The sequence below is a fragment of the Balaenoptera acutorostrata genome, chromosome 8, assembly GCF_949987535.1.
Source record: "Balaenoptera acutorostrata chromosome 8, mBalAcu1.1, whole genome shotgun sequence".
NCBI classification, from domain to species: Eukaryota; Metazoa; Chordata; class Mammalia; order Artiodactyla; family Balaenopteridae; genus Balaenoptera; species Balaenoptera acutorostrata.
In genome coordinates this window covers 33,447,741-33,469,601 of record NC_080071.1, presented here as the reverse complement: position 1 = coordinate 33,469,601, position 21,861 = coordinate 33,447,741, and the positions used below count along the sequence as shown (strand labels likewise).

General features: G+C 36.2%; 1 protein-coding gene across 2 annotated transcripts in view; it reads right to left on the bottom strand.

The window, feature by feature from the left end:
* Positions 1–21,861, bottom strand: part of PDK1 (pyruvate dehydrogenase kinase 1) — a 45,434-nt gene that overhangs the window by 17,906 nt on the left and 5,667 nt on the right. For both annotated transcript variants that reach the window (XM_007183282.2, XM_007183283.3), the window contains exons 4-8: positions 19,957–20,141; positions 19,548–19,643; positions 18,448–18,525; positions 16,882–16,958; positions 14,964–15,062 (exon numbers count right to left, since the gene is read on the bottom strand). In XM_007183282.2, coding sequence (XP_007183344.2) covers positions 14,964–15,062; positions 16,882–16,958; positions 18,448–18,525; positions 19,548–19,643; positions 19,957–20,141 — 535 coding nt within the window. The remainder of the gene's footprint in view (positions 1–14,963; positions 15,063–16,881; positions 16,959–18,447; positions 18,526–19,547; positions 19,644–19,956; positions 20,142–21,861) is intronic.

Here is a 21,861-nt window from a genome sequence, read left to right as displayed (position 1 = left end):
TCATAGAAACATAAGCCTACGCCAAGGAAAAGGAAAGAGATTGTGCAAGAGAAGGGCAGTGTGGAGTAATGTCAACAGGAAGACAGAGGAAGAGAAGTTTGCCAATTACTTTGGAAATTTTCTCCTCAGTGCATGAAATCATCACCTCTCAATGTCATCTGAGGCCTGCCATCCCTAACGTCCTGTTTCCCATAACACTAGGCTCCCTGGGCTAATATATGTGGATTTTCAGGTCCACAGGAAATGAACCACTACTAATTTGATGACAGTTCTGAAGGCAGGAAATTTACTAATCCTGAATTCACCCATAGCTCCTGAAGTTTCTTATTCAACAGCTTTTTAAGGTCTGGTTTGTAAAACTGCCAACAGTGAATGGACCAAGACATTTAAGTTTTAATTTATAAGACATGTGGCTATAACACTTACGTTATTTACTGAATATAGACCAAACACCAAATCTGAAACAGTAGCTAGACTTGTAAGTCATAAAAGACCAATTCTTTCACAGGATTTTTAGCAGAGGGATAAAAAGTAAAAAAATGTCAATAATTTCAACAAGCTAAAAGAATGGGGGGAAAAAAAACCCAGGCCTTGATTCTGAAAAGTCTAGAGTAAGTGATGGGGATGAAAGCTCTACTGAAGAAAATTAAAGCAAGCATTTAACATGGAAAGCGCTAACAAGAGCAGATGCAGTCATGTGACCTGGATGTGAGGGGAGCCTGATATAGCTAAGGGCTTGTACAGAAGCTTCTGGAACAGTCTGTTCAAAACCCTTATAAGCCTTTCTTTTTTTAAACAGCTTTATGGAAATATAATTCACATACCATACTACTCACCCATTTAAAGTATACGACTCAATGGTTTTTAACATACAGGCACACCTGTGAGATATTGTGAGTTCACGTCCAGATACCATAATAAAGCAAATATCACAATAAAACGAGTCACTTGAGTTTTCTGGTTTCCCAGTGCCTATAAAATTATGTTTACACTTATCCAGTAGTCTATTAAGTGTGCAACAGCATTATGTCTAAAACAATGTACATAAACATTAATTTAAAAATATAAAACAAAAAACAATTAGAATATCAAAGATCAATGATCACTACAATAAATACGATAATGAAAAAGTTTGAAATATTGCAAGAATTACCAAAATGTGACATAGAGAAATGAAGTGAGCAAATGCTGTTCGTAAAATGATGCCAACAGACTTGCTCAACGCAGGGTTGCCACAAACCTTCAGTTTTTTACAATGCTGCTGCAAAGTACAGTAGAGCGAAGTGCCACAGGACAAGGTATGCCTCCGTTCACAGGTATGTACAACCACCACCACAGTCAATCTTAGAGTATTTTCAAGAAACCACGGGCTCTTTACTGATTACACTCCTAAGCAACCACTAATGTATCTCTTGTCCCTATATATTTGTCTATTCTGGACTTTTCATATACATTAAATCATAACGGGTGGCCTTTTGTGATTAGTTTCTTTCACTTAGCCTATTGTTTTCAATGTTGTAGCATCCATGTTGTAGCATGAGCCAATACCTCATTCCCTTTATGGCCAAATAATATTCCATTGTATGGATGTACCACATTTCTGTTGATCTATTCGTCAGCCAATGAACATCTGAGTTGTTTCTAGATTTTGGCTACTGTGAATAATGTTTCTATGAACACTCATGTATAAGTTTTTGCTTAAATACCTGTTTTCAAGCTTTTGGGGTATATACCCAGGAGTGGAATTGCTGGATTATTATGAACCTTTCTTTATACCAGACAAAGTCCCTAAGCAAAGCCTGTCCCCCAGCACAGAATGAGTCACTGATGAGTGCTGAAGAGCTCAGTGAACCTGGATCCATACAGTGATGGATGACCACAAGTGATGGAAAGCAGCTGCAGACCAGCATGCTAAAGCACAGGAAACACAAGCAGAAAAAGGGACGAGAAAGACCATGCTGCAGCACAACTGATGCCCCAAAGCAGAAGACATATGGGACTTATTTTGAATCAAACAGACCTCAATAAGCAAGTAGCTGACACATAACTAACCAAAAAATAGGCACACATTAGCATCTGGACTGGAAAAAAGTGACACATTCACATTACTTTTTCAGCAGAAAATATTCCCATATATTTATTTGTGCCTCATTCTTTTATATGAATAGCCAAGAGGGATAAACAGAAAAAAGGAATTCAGAGGAAACAGTACACAGAGCTGAAGCATTTTAATTTTTAAAAAAATAACTAATATCACTACACTATCCTCAGAGTGATTTTAAAAAAGGATGAAACCAGAACAGAATACTACAAAAAAAAAAAGGAATAATAAAAAATAAGTTCCTGGGAAACTTATAATAGAAATAAAAATTCAATAGAGGAGTTGGGAATTCAAAGTCAAAGAAATCTCAAAGTAGAATGAAAAGTTCAAGATATAAAAAACAAGAAAAAAAGATAAAAATCAGAGGGCCATTTCACAGAGCCCAACATCTCTAAAATATGACTATTCGGAAAGAGAAACAGTAAAGAAGAAAGTATTTCAAAGAAACAGTGGAAATTCTAAAGGACCCAGCTCAATGGGTACAAAAAGGCTCACATCATTATGAAATTTCAGAACAGAGCTGAAGATCTTAAAAATTTCAATTAAACAAAGAAAACAACAAAACCTGTCACTTATAACTGGTCACATACAAAGGAACAGGAATTGGAATAAGCATAAGTGTTCTCAAAAGGAATAGCAGGAGTGACGTCAGCAGAAACAGTGGAGAAAGGACCTCCAAAAAGTCCTCCATCAAAGCACCAAAGCAAAAAGGCAAAAATTGTCAGGACTCTGGAAATTAACCGAAGGCTTGTAGCAATCTGGGGAGTATTGACTCAAGAAAAACAACAATGAGCTTTGTGGTATTTTAACTTGGCTTATTCCCACCTCCCACTCCCCCACCCATCAACAACTTGCAACCAGAGTTGCCTGGCAGCCACTGGGAAGATGCTTTCTCTGACCTGATTCTGAGCTCCCCAGTGCAAAAAAGTCTTCCATGCAGGTACTCCCCATCCTCAGAAACACTTGTCAAAAACAATTAGAGGTAACTAATTAATTTGACAGCTGCCTGAGGCAGTCTACAACAGTTAAGGCAAATAATAGGCTACCCAAAAAACTTAGTAGGAAAAGCTAAGGAATGAGATGTCCATAGGGGCTTAGAAAAGCTCAAGGATATCCTGAAATCTAGAAGGTCATGCTCATGCCCAGGGCTATGTTCAGGAAGAAGCTAAGAGGGTCCTAATCTTTCACCTCTGACCTTGAGGCTCTGTACAAGCAGAACCTGCAGGTTAATTCAGAGTTGTCAACTGCCTGGCTAAACATTGAAGGTGTGCCCCAATATGCACACAGAGTCTCCTGACAAAGACTGGGAGAAGGCATTTAAAGAAACCTCACTCCAATCATTAGTTGACCACTAAGCAGAAAGCAAGCACAACAAAGAATATACACATTACAGAATTAGTTTTATAATGAAAAGTCACCAAACAAACAACTACCACCAACAACTTTAGGGACCTGGAAAGTAACTTATCTTCAGAGTTGCTGCATCATATATATATATTTTTTATACCACACCCAGTTTTCTTTATTAATATCTTACACTAATATGGTGCACGTGTTACAATTAACCAATAGTGATACGTGATTATTAACTAAAGTCCACATTTTGTTCACATTATGCCTTTTTTCCATAACAGGACACCCCATTACGATTGTCAGGTAAATGTCTCCTCAGGCTTCTCTTGGCTGTGAAAATTTCTCAGAATTTCCTTGTTTCTGATAACCTTTCAGAGTTTTGAGGAGTTCTGGAGAGTATTTCATAGACCGTCTCTCAGCTGGAATCTGTTTGATGTTTTGCTCATGGCTTGACTGGCGTAAAGGGTTTAGGGAAGGAAGACCACAAAGGTAAAGAAAGTGCTCTTCCCATCACATCCCATCAGGGGTTCCTACTATCAAAATGACTCATTTTTGGTTATGGTATTTTTTTTAAAACATCTTTATTGGAGTATAATTGCTTTACACTGTTGTGTTAGTTTCTGCTGTATAACAAACTGAATCAGCTATACATATACATATATCCCCGTATCTCCTCCCTCTTGTGTCTCCCTCCCACCCACCCTATCCCACCCCTCTAGGTGAACACAAAGCACTGAGCTGATCTCCCTGTGCTATGTGGTTGCTTCCCACTAGCTATCTGTTTTACATTTGGTAGTGTATATATGTTCATGCCACTCTCTCACTTCATCTCAGCTTACCCTTCCCCCTCCCAGTGTCCTCAAGTCCATTCTCTACGTCTGAGTCTTTATTCCTGTCCTGCCCCTAGGTTCTTCAGGACCTTTTTTTTTTTTAGATTCCATATATATGTGTTAGCATATGGTATTTGTTTCTCTCTTTCTGACTTACTTCACTCTATATGACAGACTCTAGGTCCATCCACCTCACTACAAATAACCCAATTTCGTTTCTTTTTATGGCTAATATTCCACTGTATATATGTGCCACATCTTCTTTATCCATTCATCTGTTGATGGACACTTAGGTTGCTTCCATGTCCTGGCTATTGTGAATAGAGCTGCAATGAACATTGTGGTACATGACTCTTTTTGAATTATGGTTTCCTCAGGGTATATGCCCAGTAGTGGGATTGCTGGGTCGTATGGTAGTTCTATTTTTAGTTTTTTAAGGAACCTCCATACTGTTCTCCACAGTGGCTGTATCAATTTATATTCCCACCAACAGTGCAAGAGGGTTCCCTTTTCTCCACACCCTCTCCAGCATTTATTGTTTCTAGATTTTTTGATGATGGCCATTCTGACTGGTGTGAGGTGATACTTCATTGTAGTTTTGATTTGCATTTCTCTAATGATTAGTGATGCTGAGCATCCTTTCATGTGTTTGTTGGCAATCTGTATATCTTCTTTGGAGAAATGTCTGTTTGGGTCTTCTGCCCATTTTTGGATTGGGTGGTTTTTTTGTTATTGAGCTGCATGAGCTGCTTGTAAATTTTGGAGATTAATCCTTTGTCAGTTGCTTCATTTGTAAATATTTTCTCCCATTCTGAGGGTTGTTTTTTCATCTTGTTCATGGTTTCCTTTGCTGTGCAAAAGCAATTTTAAGTTTCATTAGGTCCCATTTTATTATTTTTATTTTCATTTCCAAATAAAAAGGGGTCAAAAAGGATCTTGCTGTGATTTATGTCATAGAGTGTTCTGCCTATGTTCTCCTCTAAGAGTTTGATAGTGTCTGGCCTTACATTTAGGTCTTTAATCCATTTTGAGTTTATTATTGTGTAAGGTGTTAGGGAGTGTTGTAATTTCATTCTTTTACATGTAGCTGTCCAGTTTTCCCAGCACCACTTATTGATGAGGCTGTATTTTCTCCATTGTATATTCTTGCCTCCTTTATCAAAGATAAGGTGACCATATGTGCGTGGTTTATCTCTGGGCTTTCTATCTTGTTCCATTGATCTATATTTCTGTTTTTGTGCCAGTACCGTACTGTCTTGATTACTGTAGCTTTGTAGTAGAGTTTGAAGTCAGGGAGCCTGATTCCTCCAGCTCCATTTTTCGTTCTCAAGATTGCTTTGGCTATTCGGGGTCATTTGTGTTTCCATACAAATTGTGAAATTTTTTGTTCTAGTTCTGTGAAAAATGCCATTGGTAGTTGATAGGGATTGCACTGAATCTGTATATTGCTTTGGGTAGTATAGTCATTTTCACAATGTTGATTTTTCCAATCCAAGAATATGGTATATCTCTCCATCTGTTTGTATCATCTTAATTTCTTTCATCAGTGTCTTATAGTTTTCTGCATACAGGTCTTTTTTCTCCTTAGGTAGGTTTATTCCTAGGTCTTTTATTCTTTTTGTTGCAGTGCTAAATGGGAGTATTTCCTTAATTTCTCTTTCAGATTTTTCATCATTAGTGTATAGGAATGCAAGAGATTTCTGTGCATTAATTTTGTATCCTGCTACTTTACCAAATTCATTGATTAGCTCTAGTAGTTTTCTGGTAGCATCTTTAGGATTTTCTATGTATAGTATCATGTCATCTGCAAACAGTGACAGCTTTTCTTCTTCTTTTCCAATTTGGATTCCATTCTTTTTTTTTTCTTCTCTATTAACTGTGGCTAAAACTTCCAAAACTTTGTAAAATAACAGTGGTGAGAGTGGACAACCTTGTCTTGTTCCTGACCTTAGAGGAAATGGTTTCAGTTTTTCACCACTGAGAACGATGTTCACTGTGGGTTTGTCATACATAGCCTTTATTATGTTGAGGTAAGTTCCCTCTATGCCTACTTTCCGGAGGGTTTTTATCATAAATGGGTGTTGAATTTTGTCGAAAGCTTTTTCTGCATCTATTGAGATGATCATATGGTTTTTATCTTTCAGTTTGTTAATATGGTGTATCACGTTGATTGATTTGCATATATTGAAGAATCTTTGCATTCCTGGGGTAAACCTCACTTGATCATGGTGTATGATCCTTTTAATGTGCTGTTGGATTTTGTTTGCTAGTATTTTGCTGAGGATTTTTGCATCTATGTTCATCAGTGATATTGGCTTGTAGTTTTCTTTCTTTGTGGCATCTTTGTCTGGTTTTGCTATCAGGGTGATGGTGGCCTCTGTACAATGAGTTTGGGAGTGTTCCTCCCTCTGCTACATTTTGGAAGAGTTGAGAAGGATAGGTGTTAGCTCTTCTCTAAATGTTTGATAGAATTCACCCGTGAAGCCATCTGGTCCTCAGCTTTTGTTTGCCGGAAGATTTTTAATCACAGTCTCAGTTTCAGTGCTTGTGATTGGTCCGTTTATATTTTCTGTTTCTTCCTGGTTCAGTCTTGGAAGGTTGCACTTTTCTAAGAATGTGTCCATTTCTTCCAGGTTGTCCATTTTATTGGCATATAGTTGCTCGTAGTTATCTCTCATGACCCTTTGTATTTCTGCAGTGTCAGTTGTTACTTCTCCTTTTTCATTTCTAATTCTATTACAGTCTTCTCCCTTTTTTTCTTGATGACTCTGGCTAATGGTTTATCAATTTTGTTTATCTTCTCAAAGAACCAGCTTTAAGTTTTATTGATCTTTGTTATTGTTTGCTTCACTTCTTTTTCATTTATTTCTGATCTGATCTTTATGATTTCTTTCCTTCTACTAACTTTGGGGGTTTTTTGTTCTTCTTTCTCTAATTGCTTTAGGTGTTAAGATAAGGTTGTTTATTTGAGATGTTTCTTGTTTCTTGAGGTAGGATTGTATTGCTATAAACTTCCCGCTTAGAACTGCTTTTGCTGCATCCCATAGGTTTTGGGTCATCATGTTTTCATTGTTATTTGTCTCTAGGTATTTTTTGATTTCCTCTTTGATTTCTTCAGCGTTCCTCTTTGATTTCTTCAGCGATATCTTGGTTATTTAGCAGTGTATTGTTTAGCCTCCATGTGTTCGTATTTTTTACAGATTTTTTCCTGTAATTGATATCTAGTCTCATAGCGTTGTGGTCAAAAAAGATACTTGATATGATTTCAATTTTCTTAAATTGACCAAGGCTTGATTTGTGACCCAAGATATGGTCTATCCTGGAGAATGTTCCATGAGCACTTGAGAAGAAAGTGTATTCTGTTGTTTTTGGATGGAATGTCATATAAATATCAATTAAGTCCACCTTGTTTAATGTATCATTTAACGCTTGTGTTTCCTTATTTATTTTCATTTTGGATGACCTGTCCATTGGTGAAAGTGGGGTGTTAAAGCCCCCTACTATGATTGTGTTAATGTTGATTTCCCCTTTTATGGCCATTACCATTTGCCTTATGTATTGAGGTGCTCCTATGTTGGGTGCATAAATGTTTACAGTTGTTATATCTTCTTCTTGGATTGATCCCCTGACCATTATGTAGTGTCCTTCTTTGTCTCTTGTAATAGTCTTTATTTTAAAATCTATTTTGTCTGATATGAAAATTGCTACTCCAGCTTTCCTGTGATTTCCATTTGCATGGAATATTTTTTCCATGCCCTCACTTTCAGTCTGTATGTGTCCCTAGGTCTGAAGTGGGTCTCTTGTAGGCAGCATATATACGGGTCTTGTTTTTGTATCCATTCAGCCAGTCTATGTTTTTTGGTTGAAGCATTTAATCCATTTGCATTTAAGGTAATTATTGATATGTATGTTCCTATTACCATTTTCTTAATTGTTTTGGGTTTGTTTTTGTAGGTCTTTTCCTTCTCTTGTGTTTCCTACCTAGAGAAGTTCCTTTACCATTTGTTGTAAAGCTGGTTTGGTGGTGCTGAATTCTCTTAGCTCTTGCTTGTCTGTAACGCTTTTAATTTCTCCATCAAATCTGAATGAGATCCTTGCTGGGTAGAGTAATCTTGGTTGTAGGTTTTTCCCTTTCATCACTTTAAATATGTCCTGCCACTCCCTTCTGGCTTGAAGAGTTTCTGGTGAAAGATCAGCTGTTAACCTTATGGGGATTCCCTTGTATGTTATTTGTTGCTTTTCCCTTGCTGCTTTTAATATATTTTCTTTGTATTTAATTTTTGATAGTTTGATATGTGTCTTGGCATGTTTCTCCTTGGATTTATCCTGTATGAGACTCTGCACTTCCTGGACTTGACTATTTCCTTTCCCATATTAGAAAAGTTTTCAACTATAATCTCTTCAAATATTTTCTCAGTCCGTTTCTTTTTCTCTTCTTCTTCTGCAACCCCTATAATTCGAATATTGGTGCACTTAATGTTGTCCCAGAGGTCTCTGAGAGTGTCCTCAATTCTTTTCATTCTTTTTTCTTTATTCTGCTCCCTTCTCTTCTTTGTTTGCACAACTCCTGGGGTTCAGCTTTGGATTTGGCCCTGCCTCTGCATGTAGGTCACCTGAGGGTATCTGTTCTTTGCTCAGACAGGACAGGGTTAAAGTAGCAGCTGATTAGGGGGCTCTGGCTCACTTAGGCCGGTGGGGAGAGAGGGGTACGAAATGCAGGGTGAGCCTGCAGCAGCAGAGGCCAGCATGACATTGCAACAGCCTGAGGTGCGCAGTATGTTCTCCTGGGGAAGTTGTCCGTGGATCACGGGACTCTGGCAGTGGCGGGCTGCACAGGCTCCTGGGAAGGGAGGTGTTGATAGTGACCTGTGCTTGCACACAGGTTTCCTGGTGGCTGCAGGAGCAGCCTTAGCGTTTCATGCCCGTCTCTAGTGTCCGCGCTGGTAGCTGCGGCTCGCGCCCGTCTCTGGAGCTCATTTAGGCAGTGCTCTGAATCCCCTCTCCTCACACACCCCGAAACAATGGTCTCTTGCCTCTTAGGCAGTTCCAGACTTTTTCCTGGACTCCCTCCCGGCTAGCTGTGGCACACTAACCCCCTTCAGGCTGTGTTCACGCAGCCAACCCCAGTCCTCTCCCTGGGGTCTCACCTCCAAAGCCTGAGCCTCAGCTCCCAGCCCCCACTCGCCCCGGCAGGTGAGCAGACAAGCCCCTCAGGCTGGTGAGTGCTGGTCGACACCAAACATCTGTGCGGGAATCTCTCCGCTTTGCCCTCTGCACCCCTACTGCTGCGCTCTCCTCCGTGGCTTTGACGCTCCCCCCTCCCGCCACCCCCTGTCTCCGCCATTGAAGGGGCTTCCTAGTGTGTGGAAGCTTTTCCTCCTTCACAGCTCCCTCCCCAAGGTGCAGGTCCTGTCCCTATTCTTTTGTCTGTTTATTCTTTTTTCTTTTGACCTACCCAGGTATGTGGGGAGTTTCTTGCCTTTTGGGAAGTCTGAGGTCTTCTGCCAGCATTCAGTAGGTGTTCTGTAGGAGTTGTTCCACATGTAGATGTATTTCTGATGTATTTGTGGAGAGGAAGGTGAGCTCCACGTGTTAACTCCTCTGCCATCTTGAAGGTCTCCATATTATTTTAAATGTCTAATTTTCAACAGAAATTATAAGATATACAAAGAAGGAAGAAAGTGTGTTCTATACACAAGGGTAAAAAAGGAATCAATAGAGACTCTACCTGAGGAAACTCAAATTTACTAAACAAAGACTTCAAATCAGCTATTTTAAATATGTTCACAGAACTAAAGGAAATTATTTCTAAAGAAGTAAAGTATGAGGATGATGTCTCACCAAATAAAGAATAGCAATAAAAGAAATATAGAAATTATGTAAGAGAACTAAATAGAAATTCTGGAGTTGAGAAGTATAATAACCAAAACAAAAAAAAAATCACTAGGAGGGCTCAACAGCAGACTTAAACACTTGTAAGAAGGAATAATCAATAGTGATGACAGGTCAACTGAAATCATCCCATCTGAGAAACAGAAAAAAAAAGGAAAAAAAAGAACAAAGCATCAAAAACACCTGGGGGACTCCATCAAGTGTACTGACATGCACATATTGGGAACTCCAGGAAGAAAGAGAGAAAGGGACAAAAGAATATTTGAAGAAATAATAGCTGAAACTTCCTAATTTTGATGAAAAAGATGAAGCTCTTCAAATTCCAAGTATAATAAACTCAAAGAGATCCATACCTGGACAGATTACAATCAAATTGTCAAAAGCCAAGAAGAAAGAGTCTTAACAGCAAGAAAAGAGACTCATCACACACAAAGGATTCTAATAAGATTAACAGCTGGTTTCTCATCAGAAACCATGAAGGCCAAAAGGCAGTAGGATTAACATATTCAAAGAAATGAATACAGAAAGAAAAAGACTATCAACCAAGAATTCCATAGCCAGTAAAATTATCCTTCAAAAATGAAGGAGAAATTGAGACATTCTCACATACGCAAAAACTGAGTTCATCATTGGTAGACCTCCCCTATCAAGAAATACTAAAGGGAATCCTTCTGCCTAAAATAAAAGAACAATAGACAGTAAATCAAATCCACATGAATAAATAAAGAGCACCAGGAAAGGTAACCACATAGATAAATATAAAGGATTGTTGTTTAAGTGTATTTTTTTGTTCAGAACTTTTTTCTCCTGTAGTATTTAAAAGACAACTGCACAGAGCAATAATTATAAATCTGTGTAGATGGGCATACAATGTATAAAGATATATATATGTATATGACAATAACACCACAAAGGATGGGGAGAGGGAGGGAACAGACCTATACTGGATCAAAGTCTGTGTATACTATTGAAATTAAGTTGGTATATAATCTGAACTAGATTGTTATAAATTAATATTAATTATAATCTCAGGACAACCACTAAGAAAATAACTCAAAGAAATATAATTTTAAAAAAACAAGAAGGAAATTAAAATGATAAACTAAAAAAGTATCATTTTAACAAAAAAAGCAGCAGTAATGGTGAAATAAAGGATCAAGAAAGACACAAGATATATAGAAAAAAATGACAAAATGGCAAATGTAAATTCTACATTAACAATAATTATGTTAAATGTAACTGGCTTGAACACTCCAATTAAAAGGTGGACATTGGCAGGATGGATTAAAAAAAATGATCAAACCATATACTGTTTACAAGAGACATGTTTTAGATTCAAAGACACAAACGGGTTCAAAGTTAAAAAGTCTGGAAAAATATACACCATGAAAATAGAAACCAAAAGAGAGCTGGGATGGTTATACTAATATTGGATAAAATACACTTTAGGTCAAAAATTGTTAATAGAGACAAAGAAGGACATTTTACAATGACAGAAGGTCAACACATCAAGAACATATAAAATTATAAACATATATACACTTAATAACTGAGCTCTGGGGCTTCCCTGGTGGTGCAGTGGTTAAGAATCCGCCTGCCAATGCAGGGGACACAGGTTCAAGCCGTGGTCCAGGAGGATCCCACATGCCGCAGAGCAGCTGGGCCTGTGTACCACAACTACTGAGCCTGCGCTCTAGAGCCCGCGAGCCACAACTACTGAGCCCACGTGCCGTAACTACTGAAGCCCGCACACCTAGAGCCTGTGCTCCGCAACAAGAGAAGCCACCTCAATGAGAAGCCTGCGCACTGTAACAAAGAATAGCCCCCACTCACTGCAACTAGAGAAAGCCCGTGCACAGCAAAGAAGACACAATGCAGACAAAAATAAATTAATTAAAAAAAAACAGTTCATCATATAAAAGTAAAAAAAAAAAAAAAAAAAAAAAGACTGAAAGCTTTCCCAAGATAAGTAAAAAGAAAAGGACGCCAGTTGTATTCAACATTGTACTGGAGGTTCTAGCCACACAATTAGGCAAGGAAAAAAAAACAGATTGGAAAGGAAGAAGTAAAATTATTTCTATTTACAGATGACATGATCTTGTCTATAGAAAATCCTAAGGAGTTCACAAAAAAATTATGAGAACTAATAAATGAGTTTGGCAAGGTTGCAGGATACAAGATCAGTACACAAAAATCAATTATATTCCTATACACTGGCAATGTACAATCCAAAAATGAAATTAAGAAAACAATTCCATTTACAATAGCCCCCAAAAGAATAAAATAATTAAGAATAAACTTAACAAAATAAGTGTTAGACTTGTACACTGAAAATCACAAAACACTGATGAAAGAAATTAAAGAGATCTAAATAAATGGAAAAGACATCCTGTTGTTCATGAACTGGAAGACTTAATTGATCTAAAACATTGAACATGATCCCCATAAAAATTCAAGCTGGTGTTTTTTTGCAGAAATTGACATGCTGATACTAAAATTCTTATGAAAATGCATTGAACCCACAATAGTCAAAACAACCTTGAAAGAGAAGAACAAAGTTTGAGGACTCACATTTGCCAATTTCAAAAGTTACAACAAAACAATAATAATCAAAATGTGCTTAAGGAGAGATATATAGACCAATGGAATAGAATTGAGAATCCAGAAATAAACCTATACATTTACAAGCAATTGATTTTTGACCAGGATGACATGAAAATTCAATGGAGAAAGAATAGTCTTTTCACAAATGGTACCGGGACAACTGGATATCTACGTGCAAAAGAATGAAACTGGATCCCTACCTCAAACCATTTATAAAAATTAACTCAAAATTAGATCAAAGACCTAAACATAAGAACTAAAACTATAAAACTCTTAGAAAGAAACAAAGGCATAAATTTTTGTGATTTTGGATTAGGCAATGGTTTCTTCTTAGATGTGACACTGAAAGCACAAGCAATAAAAAAAAAAATAGAATAACTGCAATTCTTCAAAATTAAAACCTTTGTGTTCCAAAGAACACTATGATGAAAGTGAAAAGATAAGCCACAGAATGGGAGAACACTGGCAAATCATATATCTCATTAGGGACTAGTATCTACGATAGAAGATAAATAAATAGAACTCTTATAGCTCAACAATAAAAAGACAACCCACTTAAAAACTGAGCAAAGGATGTTAATTGACATTTTTTCAAAGAAGATATATATCACTTACACCCATTAGAATGGCTATAATCAAAAAGACTGACAATAACAAATGTTGGCAAGGATGTGGAAAAATTGGAACTTTCATTCATTACTGATGGAAATGTAAAATGGTACAGTCACTTTGGAAAAGAGCTTGGCATTCCTCAAAAGTTAAACAGAGTTACCTATAAGCAATTCAACTCGTAGGTATATTCATAAGAGAACTGAAAACCAATGTTCACACGAAGACTTGTATACAAATGGCAGCATTATTCATAAAAACCAAAAAATGGAAACAACCCAGATGTCCATCAACTGATGAATGAATAAGCAAAATATGTTTATACCCATTCAACATAATATTATTCAGCCATAAAAAGGAATGGATACATGCTATAACATTATACTAAGTGAAAGAAGTCAGTCACAAAAGATCACATATTGTATGACTGCATTTTTATGAGATGTCCAAAACAGGGAAATCCATTCACAGAAAGTGGATTAGTGGTTGCCAAAGGCTGGGGAGAGGGGGAAATGGGGAGTGACTGCTAACGAACATTGAGTTTTTTCTTGGGAGTGATGAAAATGTTCTGAAATTAGACAGTGGTATGGTTGTACAACCTTGTGAATAAACTAAAAACCACTGAATTGTATACTTAAGAAAAAAAGGAACAGTAGATGCCTTCAAAAGTTCTGCAAGATGATTATTTTTAGTCTATAATTCCACGTATGAACTTAAATACTAGGAAAATGGCAATTGAGGCTGGGGGAGGAGAAAGAGGGGAGATGCTCTAAGAGAGCTAACTTCTCAGCTACTATAACTGAAAGCTGATGTTAGCTATTTAAAATTTTCTAATTTCAGAAATAGCAATATTAGAATACTACTTTAAACTAGTTAAATACCAGAAGAAATAACTAAAAGACTATCTCTGAGTAGTAACCTACAAATGGCAAGGACCTGACATATTTGATTTTTATACGCTCTTCATTTATTAATTTAATACAAAATTTAAAATGACTATTTTAAAGAGAGAAACATCATCATACTCTAAGAAGCTGGACTATCTGAAAAATGTAGTAGAGAAGGCCTGGCACTAAGGTCAAAAGACTGATTTCATGTCCTGTGTCATTTATTGGCCATCTAATAATGAGCTAATCACTGTGTCTAGTTTCATATCTGTAAAATTGAGAATAAAATTACCTTTGCTCTTAACTAAAATTTGCTATGAAAATCAAATGAAACAAAAGTAGATAACAAGCATTGTTTAAAAATGAAAAAATTATGTACTATCTACATAACACAACAAATACCCAAATATTTTAGATTTTACTTATCCAAGTAGATACCAAAGTGGACATTCATGATTCTGCTAAACTGTCTGTCTCCAGGATTTACTTTAACTTGAATCATCTGGATGAAGGACCAGAATAGAAACAGACTCAAGGGAATATTACATAACCTGCCAGATAAATGAAGCAGTGCGCTTATTATCAATTAGTTACAGAATTCCTTTCTCCTAAGAATAAATTGTCTTCTAGAAAATATGTGCATGCCTGTACATCAATTTAAAAAAATAAACAAAGAACAGCATTTACCTTCACAGTCAAATCCTCATTACCCAGTGTGACGTGGACTTGAATAGGCGGGTAAACACCTTTGTCGGCGTGATGCTCCATCGTTGCTCTCATTGCATTCTGAAATACATAAGGGTTACATTAAAAATGCAACTTTAAAGAGAGAAACTAATTACAATTTTCAAGTACATATGCACTACTTGAAATTTTTCTAAAAATTTAATTCAATGGAAATATGCCAGAGAATCATAATTCTTATAACCATATTTAAAGAATTACTTTTAAAAAAATAAGTCAGTTTTGAAGGACTTGGTAGATATTTAAAGATCCCAACTAAATTCTGCATATTTTCCAAAACCAGACTTCTCGACACTTTTAACTAGTTTTACATGAAAGCAGAAAATTCTACCCAAATATTTTTATAATTTGGTAGATAATGGGCAAACCTTGTTTTTTGAAAACAGTTTCATCTCCATTTTAAAGAACCATTTTAATTGTCATAAACTGCTTTAAGAAAAAACAATTTTTTCATTTAGTATTAATGGCAAGTCTTATTATGATGTAGAAATGAATCCAAGTTACCACTAGTTTGAAACTAGGGTATTTACACTGTAAAACTGTTTTGACAAATTTCTAAAGGATACAGGGTACACAGTGCCAACATATCGTAAGCACTAAGCGATAACATGACATGTAGCGTTGGAGTAGGAACTGCTAAGACTAGATACAGTTTAAAAGGCAAAAGACAGGACTGAACTTGGAAATAAGAGTGTGTGGCCCTGGAACACCAATCAGGATTGAGTCCCCTGAGGAGGAGATTCTGTCATCTCTACCAAAGGCCATTTAAGATCAGGTTTCAGACAGAAGCCATTATCATTGACATAATATAAAATCTGTTACATAATATGGTAATATTTCTTTTATTAAGCATCATGGGGAACAAGATCTTTATGTGACTGCAATTTCAAGGAAAAAAGTTACTTTTAATCCTTGAAGTGCCAATCGTTTATTCATTTAACCACTTTGGTAGAAAGATTTTTGTTAAGATATTCGATACGTTCTTGCTGTCTTAGAACCAAGAACATTCTTCAATCTTTGCTATTCTAAGACAGTCAACCAGTTTTTCTGTGTTTCACTGTATTTTTCTTTTTCATGATCAGGCTGAAAGCCACCTCTTCTCTCTTCCACAGGCTCTTGGCTGAAGACATGGTAACCACACTGAGAGAGACTACAGGCTTGATTTGGGGTGTCATTTTCAGCCACGTGGACCTGTACCACTCCTCATTACTCACTTTCCTGTCTACCAGCAAGTGTCATTGGTGTGTTGATGAGAAAAAATGTACTCCCAATATTATTAGCATAATTGTATTTAGTTTTCAAAATTTGTTGTAAAGAGCAAAAATAACAGCAAAAGTCCTATAAGTCAATATAAATGACTTTCTCAAAAAAAAAAAAAATGCATGTAACAGTGGGACTGGTCCTTTAGAGGTGAAAGTTGAGAATCATTCTTCTAAATATTTTGTTTTGTAAAAATATAAATAAAACTTTATTGAGCACCTATAGTGTGCTGCCATTGTATTCGAATTTAGTATGTTATTCTCTTCATAATAACCTAGACAGTATTATCCTTGTTTTACAGAGGAGAAAACTGAGGCTCAGAAAGGTTGAGTGACTTGCCCAAGGTCACACACATACTATGTGGCAGAACTGGAATTCAAATCCAGGTCTTTCTGAGTCCCAGGTCTGAGCTTACCACTAAACTGAGGGGCCCGTGAGTGTTGACAAACAGCTGATCTCCAGTGATGTGACATGACACCGAACATGAAAGGGTATCTTTTAATGAAACTGAGGAAAATGCGGTACAGTATTTAAACTTTCAAAGCAGATTCCTAACCCTAGAAAAGGACTGATAAAGGTGATGTAATACTATTTTACAAACCTTGAAAAGTTCAAACACCATGTGATAGAGATGGGATGGTACATAAACCACTTGTATTGGCTGTCCTGGTGATTTTGCTACAGAGCAGAAGAGAAAAATATGAAAGTACAGAGAGATGTGCTTAGAGCATTTTAAAGAATATATTGTGTAGTGATGAAAAGAAAACATTTACTATGGAGGATAGTACTATTTGGGGGAGAAGGGCCACACCAGTTCTTCACTGAATCAGTGTTTGAACCCAATGCTCACACAAATTTATAACTGACTGTGACAACATGAGTCCTGCACTCACTCTTGCAATCCTGCATAATGATCTACCAACCCATCTTCCCATTCTTGTCTACAACGGTGAGTCTGTTTAAGACACTCAGCCTTAAGGTCGGAATTTTACCTTCCAAAAAGAAGTGTTAAAATCTAGTTGGTCCAACCCACATAAATACATTCTTTCTTTAAAAAGCCATTTTTTAATTGTTTCACCCAGGTGGAACATTTTGTTTTATTTTAGGCACTTCAACAGATATAAATCTGAATAAAAACTTTGAGCTAGCATCAATTTATCAAGGACTACTAATTCTACATTCAAACATTTAATAGGAGCCCAACTGGGGGTAGAGGGCAGATAATAAGTAAAGCAGAACTTTTAGTAAAGGAGTAAGAGTCTCCATACCTTAGAATTCTAATTCAGCCAATAAACTGGACTCTCCACTGAATAAACTGTCCCTTGGAAACATGGACAGTACATCTGGAAACTGCCCACAGCAGTTCAGGTTCCCAAACTATCATCTGTGCATTGTGGTTCTTATTTACTGAATGGTACCATATGGCTTTAGAAAACCAGGCAATTCTATTTTCAATGGGGCAACTTCCTCCACTGCCCTCCCACTCTAAGGTCCAGAATACAACTCAGTAAAGCCTATTTAATTTTATTCTTCTTTAAGGGTGATTTTAACTTAGGAAATGTTTGTCCCTCTATCAAACTACCCTACCTCGAGGAAAAACAGGGAGACTCATCAATCTCCTTCCAAGGCATCTAAACCTTTTGTCTAAAAGGCACTAGTCAGGGTAAAAAGAAGACCATCAGAAATAATCAGATTCTCATATAGATGAGCATCTTTCTTTCCTCTTTTACATCTCCAGTCTTTTTACTTCCTCAACAATAAAAAATGGTTTACAACTCAGGAAATAGAAATCTTAAAGGGTAAACCATACATTATTGAAGTACATATAAAAGTCAGATGTAATTTTCTCGGCATCACTTTTTTCTATGACTAACCAGAAAATCAAAAATAAGCAAAGAATCAATATTATCAATTAAAAATAAGGAAAATGGGGAAGAAAAAGCCAAAATGTCTTTCAGAAAGGATCCAACTAAATTAAAAAATATATATATGTACACACACACATAAATACATATATTTTTTAACATGATTTGCTCTCCCTCAGCTTTCATATCCAATGAAGAAGTTGATGAAAAGTTCTTTTAATTAAAACAAATCTAAATTCTTCTTATCATTCCTTCTCTGGTAATCATAACACTAATCATTAAGGAAAAGGCATCAGGCTTACCATTTAGTTCTTCAAGTTCTAGTTCGGGAGAGTTAATATAATACAAATCACACAGACGCCTAGCATTTTCATAGCCATCTAGTGTGAATCAAAACAAAAAAGTCGTTAAATAAATTTATGTATGTTTCATGCATTAAGATGGCAATAGTATATAGACAAAAGAAATTTTAAAACTTTCTATAGAAAAAAATAGCCTTTAATAGTCTTAGTTTGGGGAAGGTCTTTTTTAAGTACGACATGACAAAGCCTAAAGGCCACAAAGGAAAAAATGACAGATATGATCACAAAAAATTAAAATATCTATATGGGAAAAGACACCATAAACAAAGTAAAAAGAAAACCAGAAGGCTGAAGAAAATATTTACAATACAGATAACAAAAATTTAGAGTTGGTAAGGGTTTAGGGAATAGCCACTCTCATTCACTGATACGTTTTTGGAGGTATCAAAATTTTAAATGCACTTTAAATATTTTTGATTCTAGGAATCTTGCCTTCTAAAATACTAGCAAAAGTCAGCACATATCTAAGGATGTCCACTGCAGTACTGTTGGTGATAGAAAATTTAAAACAACCAAAATAGGCATCAATAGGAGGATGGATTAATACATTCTGATACATCCGTAACGGCCATTCAATAACCTGGTGTATATCCATATGTACTGCACATGGTACAATGTCTGTAAACTTGTAGAAAAATATACACAAAGTACCCCATTTTCCAAAAACAACAAACAATATAAGAGCAACAATTATGTATGTGTGCGAGTATACACGGTACAAACACAAAAAAGTGTGGGAAGATGCAAACCAAACTATTATGAATTATGGCTCCAATATAGGGAATTAGAAAGGGGGGAGGAGGAAATATTTTGAAGTCAACAGATAGCCTCATAATATCACCACACTCTGCCTAACAAAACACTGTATCAACAAAACATTCGTCCTATTCATAGTGCACAGTTTGCATTATAAAGTTATATTCAAACCCATACATTCACTCCTAACATTTTATCTTATGATATAAATAATTACTTTAATAGCAAGAAATAACACTCAATTTTGATTTTTTCATTTTTTCTGAAAGGAGAAAGGTACTTACCTTTAATAACTTCAACCACATTGCAGTTTGGATTTATGCTTCCAATGTGTTTTCGATGAGACAGGCTTCCTTTGCCTTTTCCACCAAATAATAAAGCTATCAAAAAATAAAAAACAAATAAAATAAGCTAAAATACCTAATGCCCCTGTCCAGATTTGAATACTGTTTCTCTAATTGGTAGCAAACAGTAGAACAAGTATTTTCCTTAAACATAAACATAGTATTTTACATAATGTTAAACATAAAAACTCAATTTAAAAAAACCTCCTTTGTACGGCAGTCTATTTGCTTTTCTTAATATGTGAAAAAGTAAAATTAAATGTTCTCCCTAAAAGGAAATTTTCTAAATAAATTTAAAATATACCAACACATCTTATTTAGCTTCTTCTCTTGACTTCCAGACACTTACAGTGCTGATTGAGTAACATTCGAATTGAAATGCGACTCATGTAGAAACGATCCAAAAAGTACTGAACATTCTGGCTGGTGACAGGATCCACCCCAAAGCTCTCCTTGTATTCAATCACACCCTGAGCCATCGTGGGAATCACGTCATTGTGTCGGTTCCTGATCCGTATCACAGTATCTGTAAAGCTAAACAAACCTGTCTGTTAAAACAGCCAAATATTCTGGCAAGTGAATGGGATATTAAAATCTAAGTTTACTCAATTATACTAGGCAAGGAAGCCCTAATTCAGTAAAAGAAGCATTGGTGCATGTTTTCTTACACTTATTTAAATATATTTCAGATGATAAAATATACCACATCTATGAAGATGTTAAGAAACTCCAAAATAGAACTTGTGAGATGTAATTATTTTCTTGGAACTCCTAAAAGTAAGGCTGCCACAAAACACAATCCTACAAATGTGAAGGGTTTTCTTTAACCATTATTAACTAAGATTATCTGAGCACTTGCTATGAGGATGGACCCAGGGACATTCAGCGTAAGGGAAGACAGAGCACTTGCTTCTAGGGAACACATGCTCTGTAAGGAATGAAGATGAATGAGCCAATAAAGGCTGTCTGTTTTGGCACTATTCCCCAGGTTCAAAAGGAGAAAGGGCCACTTAGAAAAGTAGAAAAGAATTCTAAGTCCATTCATCCAATGAGTTTAAAAAAATGGGAGAAAAAAAGGTGAATGTTGTGTTCAAAGAAAAATCTTCAAGCCATCCAGGCTTCCCATTTCTATCATTCAGAAGACATTATTGCATCGTTAATTTAAAGAACTAAATAAAAGAGGACAGAAGTCTTAGTTATGAAGTAACAAAATCCACCTTGTAATATACCCATAAGAATTTACACTTCCAAACGAGTGCTTTCTCATTCAAAGTCATCATCTTGAATGCTATTGACCTATTCCAATGATGCTCTCACTACTCAAAACATTTTTGGAATTCCTAGCTTGTAATTAGTTTCGAAACCAAACTGTTAATCCAAAATACAAACAACAAAACTCCTCAAAAACAACAATCAACTCATCATTTCTAGTCACTCCTTAATCATTTATTTCACATCTCTCTCTTTTGTCAAAACCCAAACCAGCAGTATTCTGCCTGGCTGCTCACCTTATTTTTTAAAATTCAGCTCTGAATAACTTTTCCCAGAAGGTTCTACAGCATAATGTTTACTTTTAAGTAAGACTGAGTGGGTCCAAATCCATTTGCTATCTCTGTGACCTTAATGCTATCTTATGTTACTTAACCTCTTTGTGCACAGACAGTATTACCTCAGTAGAGTTATTTTAAAGATTAAATGACATCATCTGTGTAAACTATGCTGCATACCTAGACACAGAGTAAATTCTTGATGTTATTTTCAGACCAAAATCATGTTTAAAAAGTGAAATGTTGCTATCACCTTTAAAGACAGTAAAAAAAAAATTGTGTAATGCACTTGGAGGACAACAAAAGAGGTAGTCTTTAAGTTCTGAGCAACATTCACCGGAATAAGCAGGTAACTTTCCTTAGGGGACTATGGGGCTTATTAGTCCTGGTATGTTGATCATTAAACAGGTCACATTACTTACACTGTCTCACAGACCACTGGTCATAAACTAGAGACCCATAGACAAGTTTTTGTAGGCCTTCAGTGTTTGTTAAAAATTTAATTAATTTCCAATCTTTCAAAATTAGGAGATTTTACTTTTAAAAAAACTAGACTTGCAGTTTTTCTTACACACACACACAAGTCAGATGATCTGGGCAGTGTTTCTGCTCAGCAATGATCAGCGGAGCTGAGATGGTTGTCCTTTAGAAGCGTGCACTCTCCAGGTCAAGAGTCCTCACCAGCCCCCTATCATCCAAGTGGCACT